Source organism: Salminus brasiliensis, chromosome 19 (genome assembly GCF_030463535.1).
Source record: "Salminus brasiliensis chromosome 19, fSalBra1.hap2, whole genome shotgun sequence".
Classification (NCBI taxonomy): domain Eukaryota; kingdom Metazoa; phylum Chordata; class Actinopteri; order Characiformes; family Bryconidae; genus Salminus; species Salminus brasiliensis.
Genome location: NC_132896.1, coordinates 12,681,581 through 12,703,877, shown reverse-complemented (window position 1 = coordinate 12,703,877; position 22,297 = coordinate 12,681,581). Strand labels below are relative to the sequence as shown.

At 39.4% G+C, this 22,297-nt stretch overlaps 2 protein-coding genes across 3 annotated transcripts; one reads left to right on the top strand and one right to left on the bottom strand.

The window, feature by feature from the left end:
* Positions 1-7,628: 7,628 nt before the first annotated feature.
* Positions 7,629-10,755, top strand: lbx2 (ladybird homeobox 2). Its single transcript, XM_072663717.1, has 2 exons — positions 7,629-8,215; positions 9,372-10,755. Exons 1-2 carry the CDS (start codon positions 7,891-7,893, stop codon positions 9,845-9,847), a joined length of 801 nt encoding a protein of 266 aa, XP_072519818.1. The 5' UTR covers positions 7,629-7,890; the 3' UTR covers positions 9,848-10,755.
* A 2,647-nt stretch (positions 10,756-13,402) lies between these two features.
* Positions 13,403-21,577, bottom strand: pcgf1 (polycomb group ring finger 1). Of its 2 annotated transcripts, none has more exons than XM_072663520.1 (9): positions 21,365-21,577; positions 19,624-19,729; positions 18,258-18,410; positions 18,089-18,160; positions 17,887-17,992; positions 15,444-15,486; positions 14,605-14,691; positions 13,916-13,996; positions 13,403-13,579 (listed from the first exon to the last, which is right to left on the bottom strand). In XM_072663520.1, exons 1-9 carry the CDS (start codon positions 21,491-21,493, stop codon positions 13,529-13,531), a joined length of 828 nt encoding a protein of 275 aa, XP_072519621.1. In that variant the 5' UTR covers positions 21,494-21,577; the 3' UTR covers positions 13,403-13,528. The 2 variants fall into 2 exon arrangements, with proteins under 2 accessions (XP_072519621.1, XP_072519622.1); XM_072663521.1 differs by having other exon boundaries at positions 14,605-14,688.
* Between the last annotated feature and the right edge of the window lie 720 nt (positions 21,578-22,297).

Sequence of the window (22,297 nt, the reverse complement as noted above, 5' to 3'; positions counted from 1 at the left end):
ACACATTTATTAAATTTCTTCATAGATTAAGCTATAATTCAGCACTAATATTCATATGCAGTTTACTTGATGCCAGTAAACGAGTCGTAACACAAATCAACAATTCTTTATTTTTTTATTTTATTGTATGTTTTCATTTGAAAACACAGATATACAAATGAAACATCCTAATGCATCCAAGCGCTAGAGCAGTGGGCCACTAATTAATCCACTGCATATTAACAGTTAATTATCATGAATATTAACACTGCTGAGATGATCCCGTATGCGGAACATGCATCAGCTGAAACACCAGCTCAGGCTCCGTGTGTGTGGAGATTGCGCCGCGTGCGCCTTTGTTAGCACGGCGCTCGAGTTTAGGACTGAGGGGATTTTTAACCGGAGGTTGTGTGTTTTGTCTAGTCTGAAGGTAGACACTGCTGCTCAGGTGTTTGCACATTTATTTAATCCTCTGTGTTCTTCTATTGTTAATAATTGGGTTAGTCATAACTGGCTAACTGACAGATTTTTAGTGTGTAAATAATGGCATAATAAAGAAAAGCAAAGCCGGTATTATATTCAGTTATTATATTATATTCAGGGGACTGCTGTGCATGTGTTAGTCGCTAAATACGGAATAAACCATCATTCGGCCACAAAAGCAGCGGGTCACATTCACACGGAAATGTAGGTTTATGATAATGAGTTGGTTTATCAGTGAAACTAAAGCCGTTCCTTCCTTTTTCACACCTGAGAGCAAAACTAAAAAAGCTCCTGCGGTTTCTTCTCCGCCTCTTTTTATGATCTCCAACCAGCCGTGCAGCGCTGGAGAGCAGCCCCGCCGCTCCAGTGGGGGTCCAGTCCAGGCCCTGGTCCAGCGTGGGGGAGAGCCGCGCGGCCGTTTGTCCGCAGTTTGGGGCTCGGGGAGGGCGCCCCGTCGGGGGTCCGAGCATTTGTCATCCACTGAAAGAGAAAACACCAGCAGGTACTAAACAGCGCGGAACACGACACCATCAAAAGCAGAGCGGGATGGAAAGCAGCGGGTAGAGCAGCGGTGGAGGTGCAGGAGAGCTGGAGTCAACTTCTCCAAACTACCTGCAGGATGAAGGCTCTCAGCGCGTGTTATGAGGAGGACTTTTCCCGCGTGCGCACAATTAACCCCGGTGTCCGCAGCTCGAGCCTTGTGCGATTTCACTGGTGCGCAATTGACTCGAATCTGTCAAAGTCCTAATCAATAGAACATAAACACCATTAAGAGTCATTATGAGACAGAGCTGCTTATTGGATTTTAGCGTCACTGTGGTGTAATTATAACATTTTGAGTGAGTCAAATTCTGACCCCTAAAATCAATATGTAAAAAGGTAAAGGTAAAGGTGCACGTATTTGTCACTGTACACTGTAGAGCGAAATGTGTCCTCCGCATTTAACCCATCTGGTAGTGAACACACACTCACACACACACATGTGTTACAAATGTGGTACAAAACAACAAAAAAATGTAACATTTCTGCAAATAATTTATTTTTAAATGGATAATAATAATAAATATAATAATAATAATAATAATAATAATAATTAATGGTCAATATTGCGTGTGATATGTATGATTATAGTTGTAAAATAACACGTTTAATACAATATGTTATTGTTATTGATATTAATAGTAGTAGTATTATCATTGTCGACGACAACACTATTACTACTAGTACTACTACTAATACTATCAATAATAATAATAATAATAAAATAAATGATAGTTATATTATTTATAATAACAGTATATTATTAATTTTATTATTATTATTATTATTATTATTATTGTCATCATCATCATCATCATAACACATTTTTGCTTCATATGTCAATATTATTAAATGGCCAAACGCTGGATTGATAACTATGATACATTTTATAAGTATTAGTATTATATTATCGTTATTATTTTATTGTAATGATAATATGATAATCATTATTATTATTCATATTATAGTCATTCTGGTTGTAATAATAAAAGAGAATACAGCAGTAAAATAATTACAGTTAAAATAAAATAAAAAAATGTTGAAGGACTCTCCCGTTAACTGTTGTGATTCGCATGTGTTTTATTCTTTTTATAAATATTGTCATATTATTCATTATTAACTGCAGGTGTAATCGATAGAGAACAGCTGCTGAAACCAGATCATCACCTTCTTTCATATTCACTCATGTCCCTCCTTCAGCCACGATCAAAAAAGGAAGAGAAATGTCGTGACGACGTTTAAAGACACATTTTCATCTCATTTGCTGTCACCGAGTAGACCCTCACGTGATGGAGTTAATTGCTCATCTTGATGATTGCGTCACTAAATAGGCGCGTGACCAGGCACGTACAGGGCAAACTGATACGTCAGTTGTCCGGATGATTAGCATTCACTACACAGCGATCGGTTATCTTATCTCTGTTCGTTATTAGCCCGGATCCAGGCCTGGGTGCCCGGCTCGGTTTTCTTCTACTAAAACCTGCGATGGAAATCTCCGGATCCGCTCCAGCTCCAGCTCCAGCTCCAGCTCCAGCTCCAGCTCCAGCTCCAGCTCCTGCTCCTGCTACTGCTACTGCGTGGCTTTTACTCACCGTGGCGGTTAAATGTCACCTCGCGGCCCCGCGTTAATGCGCATGTCCCCGTATCATGTGTATACTGTCGTTAGCACAGCTGTTTGAGTAGCAAGCAACTGGCAGGGGGCAAATGCTATCAGAAACAGATCCGCCTCGAGCACCCAGCGCTGCGAGTTTCTGTGAGGAGGCCATATCATAGCCGTGCCCGTTTACAGCATCTGTGTTTCCTTAGCTCTCATTTTATGTACAGTAGCTCAGCCTCTAGAAACGTTTACTCCCGATCCTTGAGGAAATCAGTGCACCTGTTTGAGCTGAAAAACGTGTGCATTACCTGAAAGTGGGCAAAGCAAGGAATCATCAAAGTTATTAAACTGTATCACGTTTAATAAAGTAGTCGAATGCAATGGGGGAGGTGCTGGTGGTGGGGGTATATATGAGTGCTGGTATATGTTTTATTCATGTAGAAAAAAGGCTCACAATTAAATTAAATAAACGTAGCATTGTATAGGGCTTATATATCTTCTCACATATAGAAGAACACACACCTTATATAAACTACATCAACACAGGATCATAAACGCTAAATAAACATATAGAATATATAGACTATATTCATTATATAAACATCTAGAAGAATGTATAATATAAACGTATATAAATGTATAAAACATAGAGCATAAACCTACATAGACATAGAGAAGAATGCATATTCTATATCAGCATATAGAATAACACATACAGTATATAAACATATAGAACATTTCTACTATATAAACGTACAGAATAACACATACAGTATATAAACATATAGAACATTTCTACTATATAAACGTACAGAATAACACACAGTATATAAACATATAGAACATTTCTACTATATAAACGTACAGAATAACACACAGTATATAAACATATAGAACATTTCTTCTATATAAACGTACAGAATAACACATACAGTATATAAACATATAGAACATTTCTACTATATAAACGTACAGAATAACACATACAGTATATAAACATATAGAACATTTCTTCTATATAAACGTACAGAATAACACATACAGTATATAAACATATAGAACATTTCTACTATATAAACGTACAGAATAACACATACAGTATATAAACATATAGAACATTTCTACTATATAAACGTACAGAATAACACACAGTATATAAACATATAGAACATTTCTACTATATAAACGTACAGAATAACACACAGTATATAAACATATAGAACATTTCTACTATATAAACGTACAGAATAACACATACAGTATATAAACATATAGAACATTTCTACTATATAAACGTACAGAATAACACATACAGTATATAAACATATAGAACATTTCTACTATATAAACGTACAGAATAACACATACAGTATATAAACATATAGAACATTTCTACTATATAAACGTACAGAATAACACATACAGTATATAAACATACAGACAGAAATACACGCACGTCATTTTAAATACGCATACAAAATAACATATACACTAACTGTATATCCTGAATAAATAGCATATCTTCATATTTCCATATTTGCATAATATATATAACCGCAGTATCTATACGGTGTCTATGAGTATATACCACAAATATGTACACTTATGTAATTACTCTTTTGCTCCTGCAATCTGACGTATTACCTTATAAAATGTAATATTCTGGGTTACACAAAAAATAGGGCTCAACACACGCGCGCGCGCACACACACTGTCCTTGAAAAAGAACTATACAGTAATGTAAGTTTTTTCGCCTTAATGACCAGTGTTTCTTTAGCTTGTTTTCCTTACAGTTGGAGCGGTGCACTGAAACCCTGACCACCACACCCAGGCAGAAGCTCGGCGCACATAACGCCCAGTTCCCTTTAGGCCTGATGATTGATTACGTCAGGTGCTCTGTTTCTAATTAACGCTTAAATTAGGCCAAAGAAAATCTTTCGAATTAGCACCACCGCGTCGGACACAGTAAAGACCATTTCAAGCGCGCCTGGGAGCAGATATCTAATTGGACTTATCTTTAGGAACCAATAATGCCTGCCGCATTTGAGGGAAATGTAACACCGTGTCCGCAGCCTCGGTTGCGCTGTCCAGCCCCAGCGGGGCGCTGTGAAGTGCTATTGTTGGCGCTTAAATGCCACCATTCGCCGTAGTCGAAATCCTATCCGTCCACATTGCCATTTAATACCCGTCTATCGCTCAGCAGGCCCAGCTTTAGCAGCTTCCTCTGGTCACTCTTTCTCTTTTTTTCCTCTCCAGCTGATGAATCTAGCAGGAATAAAGGCTACAGCAGACAGGCAGGTTTTGATGCTTTCAGAGTTGTATCATTAGCTGTATTTACAGATCTACAGAGCTATTTTTAAAACGACAGATGTTTTCTGCGCAAGAGGTTTGTAACAGAGGACTGGGAGACCAGTCAATTATTCTTAACCCACTGGTGTCCGACAAGGGAATTGAACGTGCTTAAGAACTTGGCTTGAAGTGTATACATTGTGTAGGCCTTAATACACCTCAACGTCGAACTACACCCATTTCTATCTTTTTTTAATATTTTTATAGGTTTAGTTTTAGGGACATTGAGTTTTCTGTTCATTTCAGTTGCCCCACGTGACCACAGCATTGATTTTACAGTGATAAATACTGTAAAAGTAGTCAAACTCACCCTGAAATCCTTCACATTGTGCTTAGGCAAGTTCAGTGCACATATGGACCACCTCACATCTAACGTTTCAGATATGGTCATTGATAAGTTTAAAAAGAAGCACACCATGCTGCGCGTGACCGCTAAGTATTATAAGACACGGTTACGCGACTGTAAGGAAGAGTGCAGCATACTCTACTCTACTGGTTACTCTGCCAGGATGGTATGAAGGTAAGATGCTCCAGTTTCAGACGTTTCCAGCTAGTGAATCATGTGGGCTATCTCCCCATTCCACACCTCCCACCCGTCAGCTCGTGCACGCGCACGCGTGTGGTGCATTGTTCTCCGTTTGCCATAAAACACCGTATTGTGCGCGACTTGGTGTCACCCACGTGCGCTGGTGTAGATGCTGTGTAACAACATGTCGTGCTGGTTCCTCCTGGCCTGCTCAGCTCAGCTCAGCTCAGCTCCTCTCTGCTCCCCCCTGTGAATGTCCCCATATGGAGCTTTTGGCACGGACACTGCGAGCTTTCGGCGAGCTCGTCATTCAGCGCCAGCGGCTCAAAGGAGAGACATATCTATCACTGTAATCGATTATAAAAATCCTGGTGAAATCATATTACATATCATCTTTATTTCTCCCAACAGAATCAGCAGTTGAAGCAAAAATCCAGCTCGTCTGGGAAAACAAAAACCTTAGATATGAAATATCTCTTTTCTTATCACGTTACAGTGTGTATGTGTGTGTGTATCTGCAGAAGACGAGCATACAATCTATACATATTGCAAAAGCACTTAAAGTAATAATAATAATAATAATAATAATAATAACAATAATAATAACAATAATAATAACAATAATAACAACAACAATAATAATAATAATAACAATAATGTGTCCCCAAAACAGAAAAAAGTCAATTTCTGTTATTATATGTAGCTAAATTTTATGGGTGATAATAAATAACAAAAACAACAACAACAATAATAATAACAACAATAATAATAATGAAAATGATTTTTATTATCGTTTCTATTATCATTATTATAGTAAATAATTATATTATAATACATTATTTTGTGGTTGTCAATGATGATATCGTATTTTATTATTATTATTATTATTATTATTATTATTATTACATTCATCATGAGCACAGACTATATAGATTCACTGGTTTCTATACTACAAACATGTTGTCGTTTGATTTCCAGCAAAGCAGTCCTCTGTAAAACCAGGATAAACACTTACCTGTCCAGCCGCGCTTTTTGACAGTCAGCGTGTGTAGATAATGAGGAGATGTAGATCACTCCTCCACTCCTCCATCATCTGTCTTTCCTCTCCCAGCGTTAAGATCGAAGCGAACCCCGGAGCTCCTCTTTTACCTGCACTCGCGCCTTCGCTGCACTGTCTTATTAAAACATTACAGCGCTGCTCTGCAGGGGCTTCCTTCAGCATTGCCCTGAAGTGTGCACACATAATCATCTCCACACTGCCTCTGATGGACTATTAAAAGAGAGTGAGACAAGTACTGAACTATTTACACAAAAGAATGATAATCTATGAAATACTATATAGCGTAAAATAATATATATATATATATATTAAATGTTTATTTGCTTTTTTTAGTATTAATTGACACTTATGTAAAGTGCATATTTTACTTGTATGCATATGTGTATTTACTTATACTTATATAATATGTACATCATTAAGCGTCATTTGTTTATATATATATAGATAGATTATAGATATATATTATATTACAGATTATATCAGATTCTCCGAATTTATACTCCTCGATGGAAACTGATATAGCTACGTTGCCTCGTATTTTGTCACAGCTGTGATAATCATTCTTCAATCCGCTGGCTATCAGACTTCCCTTCTCTCGTCTCTGATATGTGAATAATTAGCCTCGCTAATAATGAGCTCCCTCTGCTTTTGCAGGACGCGTCGCGAGAGCTCCTGCACCGTCTTTTCTAATTGAGGCCGAGCGAGGCTGCCGGTGTTCCCGTAATGAGCCTTAACTCTCGCTTTTCACAGAGCACGTGGTCGGCCCTAAGTGGGAGTGGGGTGGCCCATGCATAAACATCCTGAGCCGTGTGCCTTCTCTTTAAACCCGGGTAACACCGCGGGGGAAACTCCTCCTATGCTCGCGTCCAATTAATTATTGTGGCCTGGCCCTTTAAGACGGAGCAGCGGGTCAGCAACTAGTGTAGAGTTTCTCTAATTGAACTTCGCCCAATCAACAATAACTCGTTAGCGTTCGCTTGATCTCTCTCGCTCGTTTTTGCCGAGACGCCCTTATTTTCGTGTGGTGAATCCCCCCCACCCCCCCTCAACACCCCCTACCCACCCACCCCTTCGGACAGTGCCCTTCCTCCTTCCCAAACATCTTCATGGGGCTCTTCAGAAAAAGTTGGACTCGCACACGGGGACTATGAGAGCGCGGCGCAGCACGCCTGAAGCATGGTGGATCTGGAAAACCCCTTCAGCCTGAAGACCTCCGACGATCGCGACTAAACGAGACAACGCGCTGTTGAATCTACGCTGTTTTTGATATATTTATGTGAAGAACGAAGCTCGCGCGGCGGTTCGCTCGAGATACACCACTTTATTCTGTGTTGGGAATCGTTTGTGAGGACTGCGATGACCTCCAGTAAAGACATGAAGGCAGGCTCTGTTTTGCAGTCCAGCGGCGAGGACAGGAGACGGGCTCCTTTAGACCAGCTGCCGCCCCCTGCCAACTCCAACAAGCCCCTGACCCCCTTCAGTATCGAGGATATTCTCAACAAGCCCTCCGTGAAGAAGTCCGTGGCGAGCCTGTGTCCGCCGCGCGTGTTGGAAAAAGTGAGCGGCTCGAGCGCGCTGCGGAACGGGATCACCACTCCCTCCTCGCCCCTGTGCGCGCTGGAAGAGCTCGCGAGCAAAACGTTTAAGGGGCTTGAAGTGAGCGTCATACAGGCGGCAGAAGGTAAAGTCATGTCGTGTGCTTGGCCTCGATTTAGTAGTTTAGGCTGTTTAGTGTACATTTACTCCACGGATTAAGCTATTAATGATCATGTTTACTTCATGTGTGTGTGCGTGTGTGTTTTCCACATGTCAAACGAGCAGTGTGTACTGTAGACGGTGTGTGTTCTCTAACTTCGTAGAGTGCATTTATTTATCAGAGTTGTTTATTATTACATCTAAAATAATGTAGGTGATTTTACGGCATATCTGAAATGCAAATACAGTAAAATAACTTTTCACTTAGGCCCATATTAAGTTTTTGACATAGTTGATGTTTTCATTATATTAGTAAATAGTAATAGTAATTATTGTAATTATTTGTAATTATACATTTATTTATTATATAACTGGCTTTACCGGTTATAACAACAATAATAATATTGTTAAATATAACAATAATAATTCACGTTCATATTATTATTATTATTCACATTAGTCATAGTAGTAGTAGTATTTATTATTTTGTATGATGTATTTATTTATTACATTGGTGGCGAGTGTTATTATTATTATTATTATTATTATTATTATTTTGAACGTCAGTGAACGTTAGTGAATCGCTATTTTCCCACGTGTTACTGTGTTTGTGTTGGGACTTTGACGTCATTTCAAGTGTCTTTATGTATTTATTGACTAAACGCATTAAAAATACAACGATTGCGTTGGGTAATAACGTCAAATCTGTGCACGAGATCATTCTACACACTACCCTCAGTGCGTCCACTGCTTAGTGCCCTTGATAAACTCTCAGCAGGACGGCCTGCATGTCATTAGAGCATGTGTGTGTCTGTGTACGGTTGGTGGCCGGTTGACCTAAAATGACCCGCCGTTGGAGTCTTGTTTGACTGGTGAAAACTTTCGAACAAGCCTGGAAATGAATAGAGTTGTTTTGCAAAGCTTTCCACCTTTTCTCCCCTCAAAGAACAGATGTTTTGCAGCTGGGCCGTACAGCCGCGGCCTATCAGGCACACATTAGCTGCGTAAAGCACACCCGTACATAGGCACGAGAAGCATTTCAGTCCCACTCCCCATGCCTTTGCTCCCGAACAGCAGTTACAACTCCTCTCTCTCTCTCTCCCTCTCTCTCTTTCTCTCTCTCTCTCTCTTTCCATCTGAAGGTCGAGAACACATGAACTCCTTCGGACAGCGGCAGGCCTCGAAGAAGCGACGGAAGTCCCGCACGGCTTTCACCAACCACCAGATCTATGAACTGGAGAAGCGCTTCTTGTACCAGAAGTACCTGTCCCCGGCCGACAGGGACCAGATAGCCCAGCAGCTGGGCCTAACCAACGCGCAGGTTATCACCTGGTTCCAGAACCGGCGCGCCAAGCTCAAGAGGGACTTGGAGGAGATGAAGGCGGACGTGGAATCCCTCAAGAAAATCCCTCCTCACACTCTGCAAAAACTGGTGGCCATGGAAGACATGGACGACACCCAGGGCGGCTCCGGCCCAATCTCCCCCAGTATATCCCCCTCGTCGCACGGCCACAGAGCCTTCCCCCAGTCACCGTCCTCCTCCAGAGGCCAAACCACAGACGAATTCTCGGAGGAGGAGGAGGAGGAGGAAGAGGAGGAAATCGAAGTGGACGATTAAAAAAAACAAAAAAAACAACAACAAAACAAAAACAAAAACAAAAACAAAAACAAACAGCCCACGAATTTCAGAAATGGGCATTTTCTTTATTTTTCACTTTTGCACGGACGTTGACTAAACGGAAGAACTTGAAACAGGAAGGATGTTGTTTTCTCTCTCTCTCTTTCTCTCTCTCATGTTTTAATTTATTGCAAGGATTGTAAAAGCCTTCGAGATGTTCCACGTTTCAGACTGAAGACGTGCTTAAGGAGTACATGTTCATTCAGTAGGATGATGTGAGAAATGCTTAGTGATTGTGGTACAGGATCACGACTGCAACATGTGTATGTACATTTTTACGTTTTATTTCGCCACACACACACACACACACACACACACACTCTCTCTCTCTCTCTCTCTCTCTCTGTCTCTCTTTCTCTCTCTCTCTCTCTCTCTCACACACACACACACACTGAGGGAAAACGTGTGCAGTCGTTTTGTTACACAGGTCGCCATCGTCATCGTCATGTTACATGGATGTTATAGCTGCTAATGATACGTATCTGCCAAATGTGATTTTTTTTTTTTCAACAAATTTCTCAAATATATAGACATATTTATATTTATACAGTGTCAAGGGAATGATAGTCAAGTGTCATTTAATTCATAGGCTTACTGTTTGACAAGAAATCACACATAAAAAAATCACACAAATCCCAAATGATCATTGGGGCTCAAAAACGGGTTCTGCCGTATTGTTGGTGGATTTGTCTTCAAACTGACCCTCAAGCTGGATAAAAGCCACCTCAAAAACGGAATGGCCAAATTAGACACATAAAGGGGGCGAGGGCGATCGTGTGTATACATCACCTTACGATGCATTTTACGCGATAAAGTTATTGTAACATTCTATTTAATCACCATGTAAATAAAGGGTATATGATATTTCAAATTATGTCTGCCTCGTAGTGATAATCCGAGCACCCTATAGCTCATGTCTAAATCTGGGCATTTTAATTGGTTGGCAGAATATCAGCAATAATTCTGCCTTTTAAAAACGGGTTTGTTTTGGTGTAAAAACAGTGTCCTTGTGTCCACTTAACACAAGGGATTAACATCTGTGTTAACACACCACAGCTCTTTTATTTTGACACTACAGCCAAACACTGGAGGCTCTCTTAACAAATCGTGTTCTCTTCTCATGGTTACTCATTGTATGTGTTAAGTGGCTCGAGCTCAATTAGGGGCAATTGAACAACCCCCCTCCCACCCAAACACCACTCACAAAAAAAGGGGGAAAAGAAACACAATTGTCACAAGGCCTTTAGAGCTCGAGGCTGGCAACAAAAAGCTTGCTTTCGCCTTGGCGACATATGGTTTATGAATTTTCTCCAGCCCAAACCAGTCAGCATGATTGATTAGGTTAACCCGCCTTTGCCGTATAGAAACAGGCCCCGTCGCATCTGCGCCCCTTTAAACGCGGCCGCGGCCATGAATAGCAATTGATTAGCATGGGGCTCCTAATGAATAAATCTCAATAGGTAACCCAAAGAAATGGGAGGACTGTTGCCTCTTTCTGTCCCACACAGCCGTCTGCTCCACAGCTTTCGCCGCGTTTATAGCAGTTGTTAGCAGCAGATCAAGGCAGAAGTTTGGGGTGTAGAAAGAGGCGCAGAGCCGGAGTGGCACAATTGGTTTAATCGCTCGGAATAGTAGAGGTTGAAAAGTCAAGTTAGACTTTTTTTATGAGCACTTCTCCACAAACGGATCTTCAGTGCGGGGTCAGTATCCCCAGCTCCAGGGAGTCCAGCATCCCCAGCTCATCTCCTGTCTTTTGTGGAGCTCGATTTCCTAGAGCTATACTTGTTCAAATATAATTTGTTTGGACAAATTCGTTGATTTAAGAGGTTAAATGAACTCACCTGACTGAACTCAGTTCAACACAATTCTCTTCAGGCAAAACCAAAAAAATACCCCCCTTTACTGATTCTGCTGTCTGCGCGGATCTGACTTGAATTATTAAGTTCATTTCCATTTACTAAATTACTGTTTCAATTTGTTCAATTTATAGGATTTTTTGGAGACGCGTAGTTACATTTATCATTTTTTTTTTTTACGTTCATCACGATACCCTGTAATAAATATTCGGTTGATGAGAGGTTGTTTACAATCAGACGGCTGTAGAATTAAAAAAAAAAAATACATGCACATGAATTCTATTATCAACACACTTATAGCCTAAGCAAAAACACTGGTCACCTGAGTAAAAAAAAACAAAACAAACAAAAAAAAAAAAACAACAACAAAAAACGCATGTTCTGAGCTGTTATATGGACAGTTGCTATTTCCAAAGATTTGATACTGTCTTCGCTATATTTTGAATGCTATTTAAAAGAAGAAATAAATGTAATATAATGTAGTTATAGCATCGTGAAATTCTTTTGTGAAATCGGACCCGATGGAAAACATGGGGTCTTTACACATTCGAGTGTCACAGTTAAGTTTTACATGCAATGGGTTCAATTTAACATCGGAATAAATGTGTTCCTGACTGAGTTGTCATGCACTGTCAATTAAACCAGGCCGTACAGGTATATTATATTATTGTATTATATATTATATTACCTTACTTTCTAAAGAACAGAACAGTAAACTAAAAAGCTAGAGTTTATGGAAGCGAGTTATGCAAAAGTTTGCCCCCCCCCCTTTCTGAACTGACACGCTTTGTTGATTTTCTCGTGTCTCGTGAACAAATCCTCCACAGGAAACAAACGTAAATATAGCAGATTTTAGAGCATCAATTCTGATCACTTCTGAATTTGCCATAATTAATCAAATACAAAAAAGCCATTACTTCTGCACACGCTAGAATTTAAACAGATATTTTAAACATTTTATTAAAACATTAACATCATTTGAGATTCTGTATTAGAATGTGCAGAAGTGTGTAAAGGACGTGAACCTCTTTTCCCTTAGAAAACCAACATCACTTAATTTCACTAGGGGTGCTCGCACGTTTGCAGAAAACTATAACACACATATGCATATAGATAGATATATAGAAAATGTTGCGCAAATATTACATAGCCTATATACTATAATTTCCAATCCTTTAATATACTTTGATTTATAATGTTTTTTTTGTTTGTTTGTTTGTTTCGGACAAAATATATTAAACGTGTATAAATACTGTAGATGATCAGCCTTTGTGCTATATTCATTCGACAGTCAGCTTTCATAGATATTATGTGGGCGTATGTAATCGAAGTTTAAATATTGATTTAAAATATTTGTATTGCATTAAAATACCCCCTAAAAATCAGAATACCCGGTTTATTCCGTAATGAACATTCTCTGTAGGCCCAGTCCAGCTATAAGCCACTGCTGGTACACGTTACAACGCCAATACTGCTCCCTTGCGTTGAGTTTCATAACTACACTGCTTCGTTTTTTGCTTTTTCCCCACCGCTAAAAACATTCAAACTGAAACATTCATGTCATGTCAATACATACTGACAAATCCTTGTTTTTTTGTTTAGCCAATTTGGAACAGAAGAATGGACAGCAATAGACATTTTTACATTTAAATTTATTTTTCAAAAATACAAAACAAAAAAATAAGTATATATGCACAGAAAAACCTATTAAAATAGAATATGTGAAATACAAAATATTTACACCAGTTGATACAATTACACAATCCTATCTTGTCCTCTTGTCCTTAATGGCATAGTGGAGAACGAGCGGTTGGGCCTAAAGAAGAGGGAGGGGGATAAAAAGATACTAAGTGCAAAAAAAAAGACAACATGATTTGCAGGCAAAATAAACTTCATGTTCATCAGATGGCACCAAAACAGCTGATTCTAGCAACCTTAAATAAGGAATTTGAACAAAACATTTGTTCTCATCGTAAAATATATGAAGCATGTCAGCACCAGACCGCAAAGCTAAACCAGACATCCGCTCTCACGATTATTTTATAAATCAAGCATCTCTGCTATTCATGAGTGGAAACTTTTAAGCTTAGTAAAACGCTTGAGACATAAATATAATATCTGAACAAAGGGTTTTATTTAAAGAGGACGGTACCTTTCCAAACCAGTGGGACAACCACAGCCGCTTCATTGTCATGTGATCTGGTAGGGATTCATTATTAAACAACATCTGGACCTAGCACAACAGCGTGCACACAGAAAACACACATTGGAAAGAAGAAGGAGAGGGGAGAAGAGCAAAGGAGTGTAAAAAGCAGCAATATAATCTTACACCCTAACCAACACTGGTCTTAAATGTTCAGTTGAGTTTATAGAGACACATCTAAACACACACCTGTCTACTATAACAGTCACCCCTAAACACTTTTTTTTTAATAGCCAAAGCTTTGTCTTCAGAATTTCATCCACAGCAAGACCGTCCAGGAGGTTTACAGTTAAGGTTAATGGTGTCTGAATGCACACACAGTGGACAATGACATGGAATCTTAAAAATGTTAGGAAAAGTGTAACCAATTTTTTTTAAATGATTATTTTAAAATAATAATGGCACAAATATACAAGAGTACATGCTTAATATATTGTGCAGTTGGCAAACTCTATTTGGAAGTTCTCAAACGTAGAACTTGAGCACCACTAAATCCCCACTGTAACCGTACTTGGGACAATGGACATAATGAATGAATTCACTGGTCTTATTTAAAGTCATTTGTCTCAATACGTCCTCGCCACTGCAGATTCAAACAAAGTTGCTTTCAAATGGTAAATAAATTAAAAGAGGCAAACCTGGTTCCTGTCCACATTAAGTCGATGACACAGCACTTTCCTCAGGTGCCTGACCTCAGCTCTGACTGAACAACGCACAAACTTCTGCTGCAGAGAACAGAAAGAGGACTACTGAACATCTTAGGGGAAGTAAAGCCACTGTAGCTCATCAAACATAAAACACACTTTCAGCAAATCCTAATGCACAGTAACTAGGTTTTTCAGAACATTAAAAAAATACATTTCAAAATCGGTGTGGCCTGTGCAAACATCTGGAGACCCTAAGTGTTGCAAACTCTCAAACCTTAGAAAATTAGAAAATCAGGTCTAAAGCATGTCACCAATTGCACTTAAGAGCTATCAGCTAAAATTACATGTCCAAGCTTGAGTTTCTGACCAAAGCTCTTAAAAAAAATAAATAAAAACGACTCCCACAAGGCAGAGAAAGGATATAAGATACCAAGATTATCAAGTATTTTAGCTTGCAGTATTTACAATGAAGACTGTTAAGAAATTGCAGTTCAGGGGAACTGTGGAGGTGAAGATCTGGAAGACTAAGTAAACTATCTCAGAAAACTGCCTGTATGCTGGTAAGAAAGGCAAATCAAAAACTCCCATATGATTGCCAGAAACCTACATGAAAGTTTAGCTCAAGTCAAGAGGGTGGAGCACAGTTTCCCCGTGCATTAGGATTTGCTAAATGTAGTGTTTTATGTTTGATCAGCTAAAAAGGAAGTGTTTACTATACTTCAAAAAAATTCAAAAAAAGATTTGCACACCAGAGTATATTAATGTGATGCAACTATACTACACATTGTAATTTACTGTTACATATATGCCCATTTCATTAAGGCTCTTACCTGCAGGGTTAATTTATTTTTGTCTTTTCCGGACAACGATGAGCTGCAAAGACAAACCAAACAGATTTAATAACAAAGCATATAAACATATATGGAGGATAGATGTGTGGATGTAGAAGCTGGGCTGAAAGCTAGAAGCTGAGGTGTAAAGGAAAACATAATAGATTTCACAAAGAGATTAAGGTAGAGTGTTCCACAGTTTAAAGGCTGATACACTGCCACAGTAAAGAATCCAGGGAGAAGGACAGCCAGCAGCCCAAGTAGCCCAAGTGTATGTATAAGATAAAAAGACAGAAAAACCTCAACTAATCAAATCAGTGTTGATGGAATACGAATTGCTGTAGTTGGGGCAAATGAATATTTCATGTTTAGCATTAACAAAAATGAAGGGGCACATCCTACAACATTCTTGAGGTGGTTTGACAATAGACAATTGCATGTTTGCCTACTATTGCTGCCATTATTGCTTGTCTAATCAATACAGGTTTCAAAATACATTCATTCTTGTATCCATGATTCTGTTTTTCTGCCTTTTATCCAATGCATTGACAAATGCATCTTGTTAGAACTCACTTGAGGGCATGTGTGTTAAATAATTTGTCATTTGACTGGTTCTGATTTATAGACGTGCCCTCCCCAACAATAGCAACTATACTAAGCACAACTGTACACAACTTCAAAAATAACCATTAACAGATTGCATGAGGGAAGAACACAGTTATGCCTTATTTTAAACTGCCATCAATCTCAGCATTATGTTGTACAGGGAGGCTTAAGTATTTGGCAGTCAAACAAAAGTGATTGTCAGCGCCTTCATGACATTTTAATTTCATTCATTTCATTTAAAAAGGTCAATATCAGATTTTAGCTTTGCATCTGATTTGAACTACATGTCATTTTTGTGTTTAACCTCTCAATTTCATCCATTAAAGCAACTTGAATTACCACACTCTTAAGTGTGCCAAAGTTGAATGGCAGCCTTTTTCAGATGTTACTTGTTTTAGGGGCTTCTGACAGACGTTTCCTCTTCAATGTGACAAATTCATTAGCTGGGTTTAAATCAGGAGACTGACTTGGCCTGGGCAAAGCATTCCACTTTGTCTGTCTGAGAAACACCTTGGTCATGTGTGCCATATGTTTTGGATCGTTATCTTGCCCCATTGCAAATTTTATTTTGGGACAAAATTTGAACAAAATGTCCTGGTACACACAGAATTGTTTAAAAAGTTCCTTTTTATCACTCTGATAAAAGGTTTACCTTCACCTCTCATGTCTACAAACTTTAGACTTCAGAACTTGTCTGGCTAGTCTCTTCAAATTCCACTGACTTTTCTGCTCTTGGTGCTTATAAGTGTGCACCTCGCAGTGTCGCGTCTGTATGATATAGACCTTCAAGTTGAACAGAGATATTAAAGATGTCTACAAAATACAAAGAAATCACAGATGGTGTGGCTGATTTAGCTTTGAGGATTTGTTTTCCCAACACCTGACGTTTTGTGTCTCATAGTTTATATCAGTCATACAGTGCTCAGTTGTTCCATAATGGTTTTACTTTTATTGGCCGTTTGCCCCAACTTTGTCTTAAAAATGGCTTATCTTTCTATCATATGCAATGATTTGACTTTTAGCTCAAAATCTAACATACAGGTTTTGTAGCCATTGGCGGTGACCTTTTAACACACTCACAGAATTAAGGGAATGTGAAACCTCTATGACTACTAGTGGTAAAGATATATCAGTAATATGTCAGTAATACGTTTATAATGTAAGGAGTATGAAAACAGCCTTACAAACATCATTAATATGCAACACAAATAACCAAGTTTACATTACTGACTTTTGGAAACCTTTTGGTTTCTGGTACTGTACTTTTCAATTGTAAAAAGTTATTGCCTTTATATTAACATTTACACTCATGTGATGCATCTTGTGCAATGCAAGTACCTGACTTGCCAGCTGCATGGACTTGTGCAGACTGTAAACAGAACAATAACTAGATACACTATATGTTTGTGGACACCCCTTCTAATGAAAGCATTCAGTTGCGTTTGCCGACACAGATGTGTGCACGCACACACACACCTCGCCTCGTCCCGATAGAGAAGTACCGCCAATAAAATAGTACTCTCAAGAGCAGATACATATGAACCTATTGGCACTATGCCCGATGCCAGGAGTGGGCTAGAGAGGTATAAAGCACTAACTCACACAGCAATTATCCAACACCTAGTAAAAAGCCGTCTCTGGACAGTAGAGACAGTTACTCCAACAAAAGCAGGATCAACTCTTTTTGATACCTTTGATTTCAGAAGAAACAATGAATGAGTAGATGTCCTAATACTTTTGTCCATGTAGTGTCTCTTTCCAGATAGAGCCACACCAGCAGTCCAGTTTTGAAGCAAGAAATAAATGATAATAATAATAATAAAGCATGTAACCTTACTTTTGTCTCTCCAGACAGAGCGAGACTTGCTCATCATATCTGTAGAAGTGGGCCTTAGAGTGATCGAAGCTGGTGTACGGTAATCCTGTGTTGTCTGGCAACGATTCTATGAGGAATACACACCAAAAACAAATTGAACATTAAACTTTTATAAGAGGAAAAAAACACACATTCCTTTAAACTTAACAGTAAATTTGGTTACCATCCCCTGATGGCTGTATGATGCGCTCGAGGCCTCTTGACTGGTAAAATTCCCTGATTCTCTTGTCTTCACCTGAGATGCAAGAATTGACAGTACACAGTAAATATCACATAAATCAATGCCATTCCACATGCCTTTAGATAGTCAGGTGCAGTGTTAGGGTACTTACTCTCCTGCAGCCCTGGGACCAGTTTGTAAACAATATCTTGCATCACTCTGTCAAGCTTAAGATTCAGCAGGGGCTGCGTTTCATGAATTTTGATGTTACACATTGGACAATATTTGCTGGTCTGGAGGTATTTCACAATGCAACTTTTGCAAACTAGAAAAAAGAAATAAAATCCAATATCTCATTATTTCATTTCTATACATTCACATCATACATTACATAGACTGAGAACAATGCATTTTTTCTGTTTCTTGCTGCACCTCATGCTATTTAAATATGAAAACATACTGTTTACTCACAAAACCATACAGTCACAATACAGAAACTGAAGTCTAAAAGCTGCTATTTTTGAGACGTCACCAATACACTGACATCTGCAGCAGCATTCTACAAGTCTACAGCTATTATACCACCCTATCACTCTCAAGTTATTAGGAGTGTTTCAACCCACACTATTCCATAAATTAGACAATACATGGTATGCATTTAGAACAGAAGCTATACAGCTGTGTTCTGATATTTATATACACTCAATATGGACAGTCATGGCAATACTGGAGTTTCAGTGATTTCTTCATTGTCCTGTTAAAACATGCAACCGAGACCAGGTTTCAACTGTCTAGTTTGAGGTTGTCTGAAGAATTCACTTATCAGTTCCTATAACAGCAAAACAGCCTCAAAGCATGATGCTACCACCACCATGCTTAAATGCTGGTACCAGCTTTTAGAGAAAAAGAATTAATAAAAATACTTGTGCATACTCGTTTTTTTTTCCCATTCTTGCCCAGAATCCGTGCAACTCAAAGAAATCACTGAAGTCCCAAATTTCTCATTACATTCATGTCCATTATAAGTATGTTTAAACTACAAACCACAACTGTACATACTGTATATTGGTCTTAATGTCACAGCAAAAGAACAGCCTGGTAAACTGGACAACTAAAGTTAAGCTATGACAGATTATAGTGAATCAAATATTCTGTCAAACTCCGCAGTTCTCTCCCCGAGTGTGTTCCTAATCTACACTGACAAAGGAGGAGGAGGAGGAGGAGGAGGAGGATGCGGCTGCAGAGGCTTTGCCCACTAAATGCACTTGTTCACGCGACATCACGCGATTGCCCAGAATCAGTGCAATTCAAAGAAATCACTGAAGTCCCAAATTTCTCATTACATTCATGTCCATTATAAGTATGTTTAAACTACAGACCACAGCTGTACATACCGTATATTGGTCTTAATGTCACAGCAAAAGAACAGCCTGGACAACTGTTCAACTGTCAAATTACGACTGCGGTTGGTTGTAAGTGAACCCCAGGAAAACATAAGTAACTTATGGACCCTTTACAGCTACAGATGTGTAACTTACAGGTATGAAGACACTCTGTAATAGTTGTTGCATCAATGAAGTATCCCGCACACAAGTAGCAGACAATGTGTTCATTTAAGTCCTTGATTTTTATCTTCACTTCTTCCTGTAAAGTCAAACAAAATTAGAAAAATGAAATCACATTAATATTGTAGGTTACACCATACATGAAGGACATGTGAAGCACTGTTATGGTTTATTGTTGTTTTTTTCCAGAGGCAATCCTATGGACCTTCTTTTTATGTCACTGCACTGCACTGCACAGCACGCACTTTTTACCTAAGGGTCAGTAAAGGGTGGGCAATAAAACAAATATAATGACTGTATCGTTACTGAGATAAGTTATGTCCGAGCTTTACAGAGCATATCGGGGAGTCAATGCTTAAGTGATGCTGAATTATCGAATGTCGAACGAGGCCTGTTTAACTGGATATACTACAGGGCGGCATGATGATAAAAAAAACAACCATTTTAATTTCTTTTTTTTTTTTTTTTTGGGGGGGGGGGGGGGGGGGGGGGGTGTGCTTCTTCCAGCTAATTAAACCTCTAAATAGCATAACACATATCATTGCTGTCACACGAAAACCTTGTTTCTCCATAACACCAACATTACAAAAGAAGGAAATTCTTCTCAACTTTCAATAGAAGTCAATGTACAAATTTCTATTGATTTGTTCAGCATGAAATTTTGACACAATATAAAGAACAGCCAGATTTAAATTGGCAAAAGTTAAAGATTATATATATATATATATATATATATATATATATATATATATATATATATATATATAAATATAAATAAACACATACATATACACACACAACCTCTGAATACAATAAGAGGCAGCACGTAAACAATCAAAAACACATGTGGACTAAATTTTATGATGAAAAAAAAAATCCAGGTGGACCCCGCCCCCTCTGAGGACTGCTGATTGAGTAAAACCCCCTCGAATAAGAGGAGCACCAGGAGTGTCAGAGCCCCCCAGCAGCGACCAGAAGCTGGTCGTAAACAGTAGTTACGTGCTGAGCCTCACAACGTGGCTTCAGTGACGGTCATTGTTGACCCTAACAATAGCCATGGCTTCACACGAGAGGCTCGCAGCCGCCCAAACTTTCAGCTGCGCCTATTCGCTTCAGCGCCACCGACCGCTGAGGACCGAGGAGAGCCTATGGTGGTGGGGGGCAGTTACAGGACGAAATGACACTGAGCAATGACTGATGATAGTGAATCAAAGATTCTGTCAAACTCCGCGGTTCTCTCCCCGAGTGTGTTCCTAATCTACACCGACACAAGAGGAGGAGGAGGAGGAGGAGGAGGCGGCTGCGGAGGCTTTGCCCACTAAATGCACTTGTTCACGCGACATGCTAACCGGCTAACACAGCTACCTTCGCTCGCTGCGAGGATGGACACCTTCTCAGCCTTTTAGGTCAAATGGAAAACGACGAGTGGAAACATTTCCCACATTAACCAATAAATGTTTAGATTATAAAGAGGGCAGAACAGCGCAGGCACTCGACAGAAAAGGGAAAAACACAATGAAAAATCCTGGCGAGGGCGAACAACAGCACGCTCGGCTCCCCCTCACTCACGCCTGCGCAAACCGGCTGCATGTTCGCGCACTCCATCGCTTCCCCACCGTCCGGACGGAGGCACGCGCGCAGACCCCTATTTATACCGCACCGCGAGGACTCGGCGGAATTCCCAGCGTATTCCCAGAAGCGCCCCGTTACCCACCTCGTTTCTTAAAGGGTCGAGTTTATAAACGTTCTGTAGTTGATTTCTTAGCCGCATAGCTATCGCCATTGGACCTTGCTCCGCCATCTTTGGGAATTCTGCATACTTCCGGGTAACGGTAGTGGGCATGTTCGGGTAGAGGCGAGGCGAGGGGCTGCGCGTGGTGACCGGAGAAGAGCTCCATAGCGCAGCACACTTCCAACCAGCGCACTTTAAGCCCCGTGTTTCAAGGTGTTCAGTATCACTAGCAGAAAGACATGCGGATGGACCGGGGTGGGGGTTTGCCTGAACCTGAGCCCGAGTCTGTCTGTGCTGATCGTCTGCAGTGAACTGTCATTAACGCGAGTTGTTGAGGTTATTGAGATTATTGCACGCGGTGCACTGCCTAGCTTTGTTTACTTACCATATTCGCTCTAATGAATATATGTAGTTTAAGGACTTTGTATTTTCAAATAATAATACTTAAGTAAGTTTGAGGTCGTTTTAGTTTATTATTATTATTATTATTATTATTGTTGTTGTTATTATTATTGTTATTCAGCTTTCGTTACTATTCTTTTGTGGTTAAATGTATTTATTTATTTTTTTGCTTAATTAAACACGCTCCAATTAATAATTTTATGGAATATGTATTTCCAATAAATGTTTTTCATCGTTTTTTTCAATGTTTTTCATCTGCTTAATTAATTGGACAGCATGGCATTGTACTACTATGTGATTGTATTATTGTTTATTGTTTTATTTGAGATCACAAATGTCCCACAAATAACCCAAATAATACGAGAACAGAACCTGCCAATTTAGTTTAGTTCGTGCATTCCACTGCACACGGGGCAGGAATTGGGGACTTGTATAGTGTAGTTGTACTACTTGGCCACTAGATGGCCTCATGTACATTATCTATGGGGTACTCCCAGTGTAAGCACTGGCAGT

Bases quoted from the DNA above. Each gene is read 5' to 3' on its own strand.
- lbx2 (XM_072663717.1), top strand. From the start codon at position 7,891: ATGACCTCCAGTAAAGACATGAAGGCAGGCTCTGTTTTGCAGTCCAGC. The intron at 8,216-9,371 runs GTAAAGTCATGT...TTCCATCTGAAG, and splicing joins CGTCATACAGGCGGCAGAAG to GTCGAGAACACATGAACTCC.
- pcgf1 (XM_072663520.1), bottom strand. From the start codon at position 21,493: ATGCCCACTACCGTTACCCGGAAGTATGCAGAATTCCCAAAGATGGCG. The intron at 18,411-19,623 runs GTAAGTTACACA...TCTTTTTTCTAG, and splicing joins TACAGAGTGTCTTCATACCT to TTTGCAAAAGTTGCATTGTG. The intron at 13,997-14,604 runs GTTTGCCTCTTT...CTGTTGTGCTAG, and splicing joins TTAATGTGGACAGGAACCAG to GTCCAGATGTTGTTTAATAA.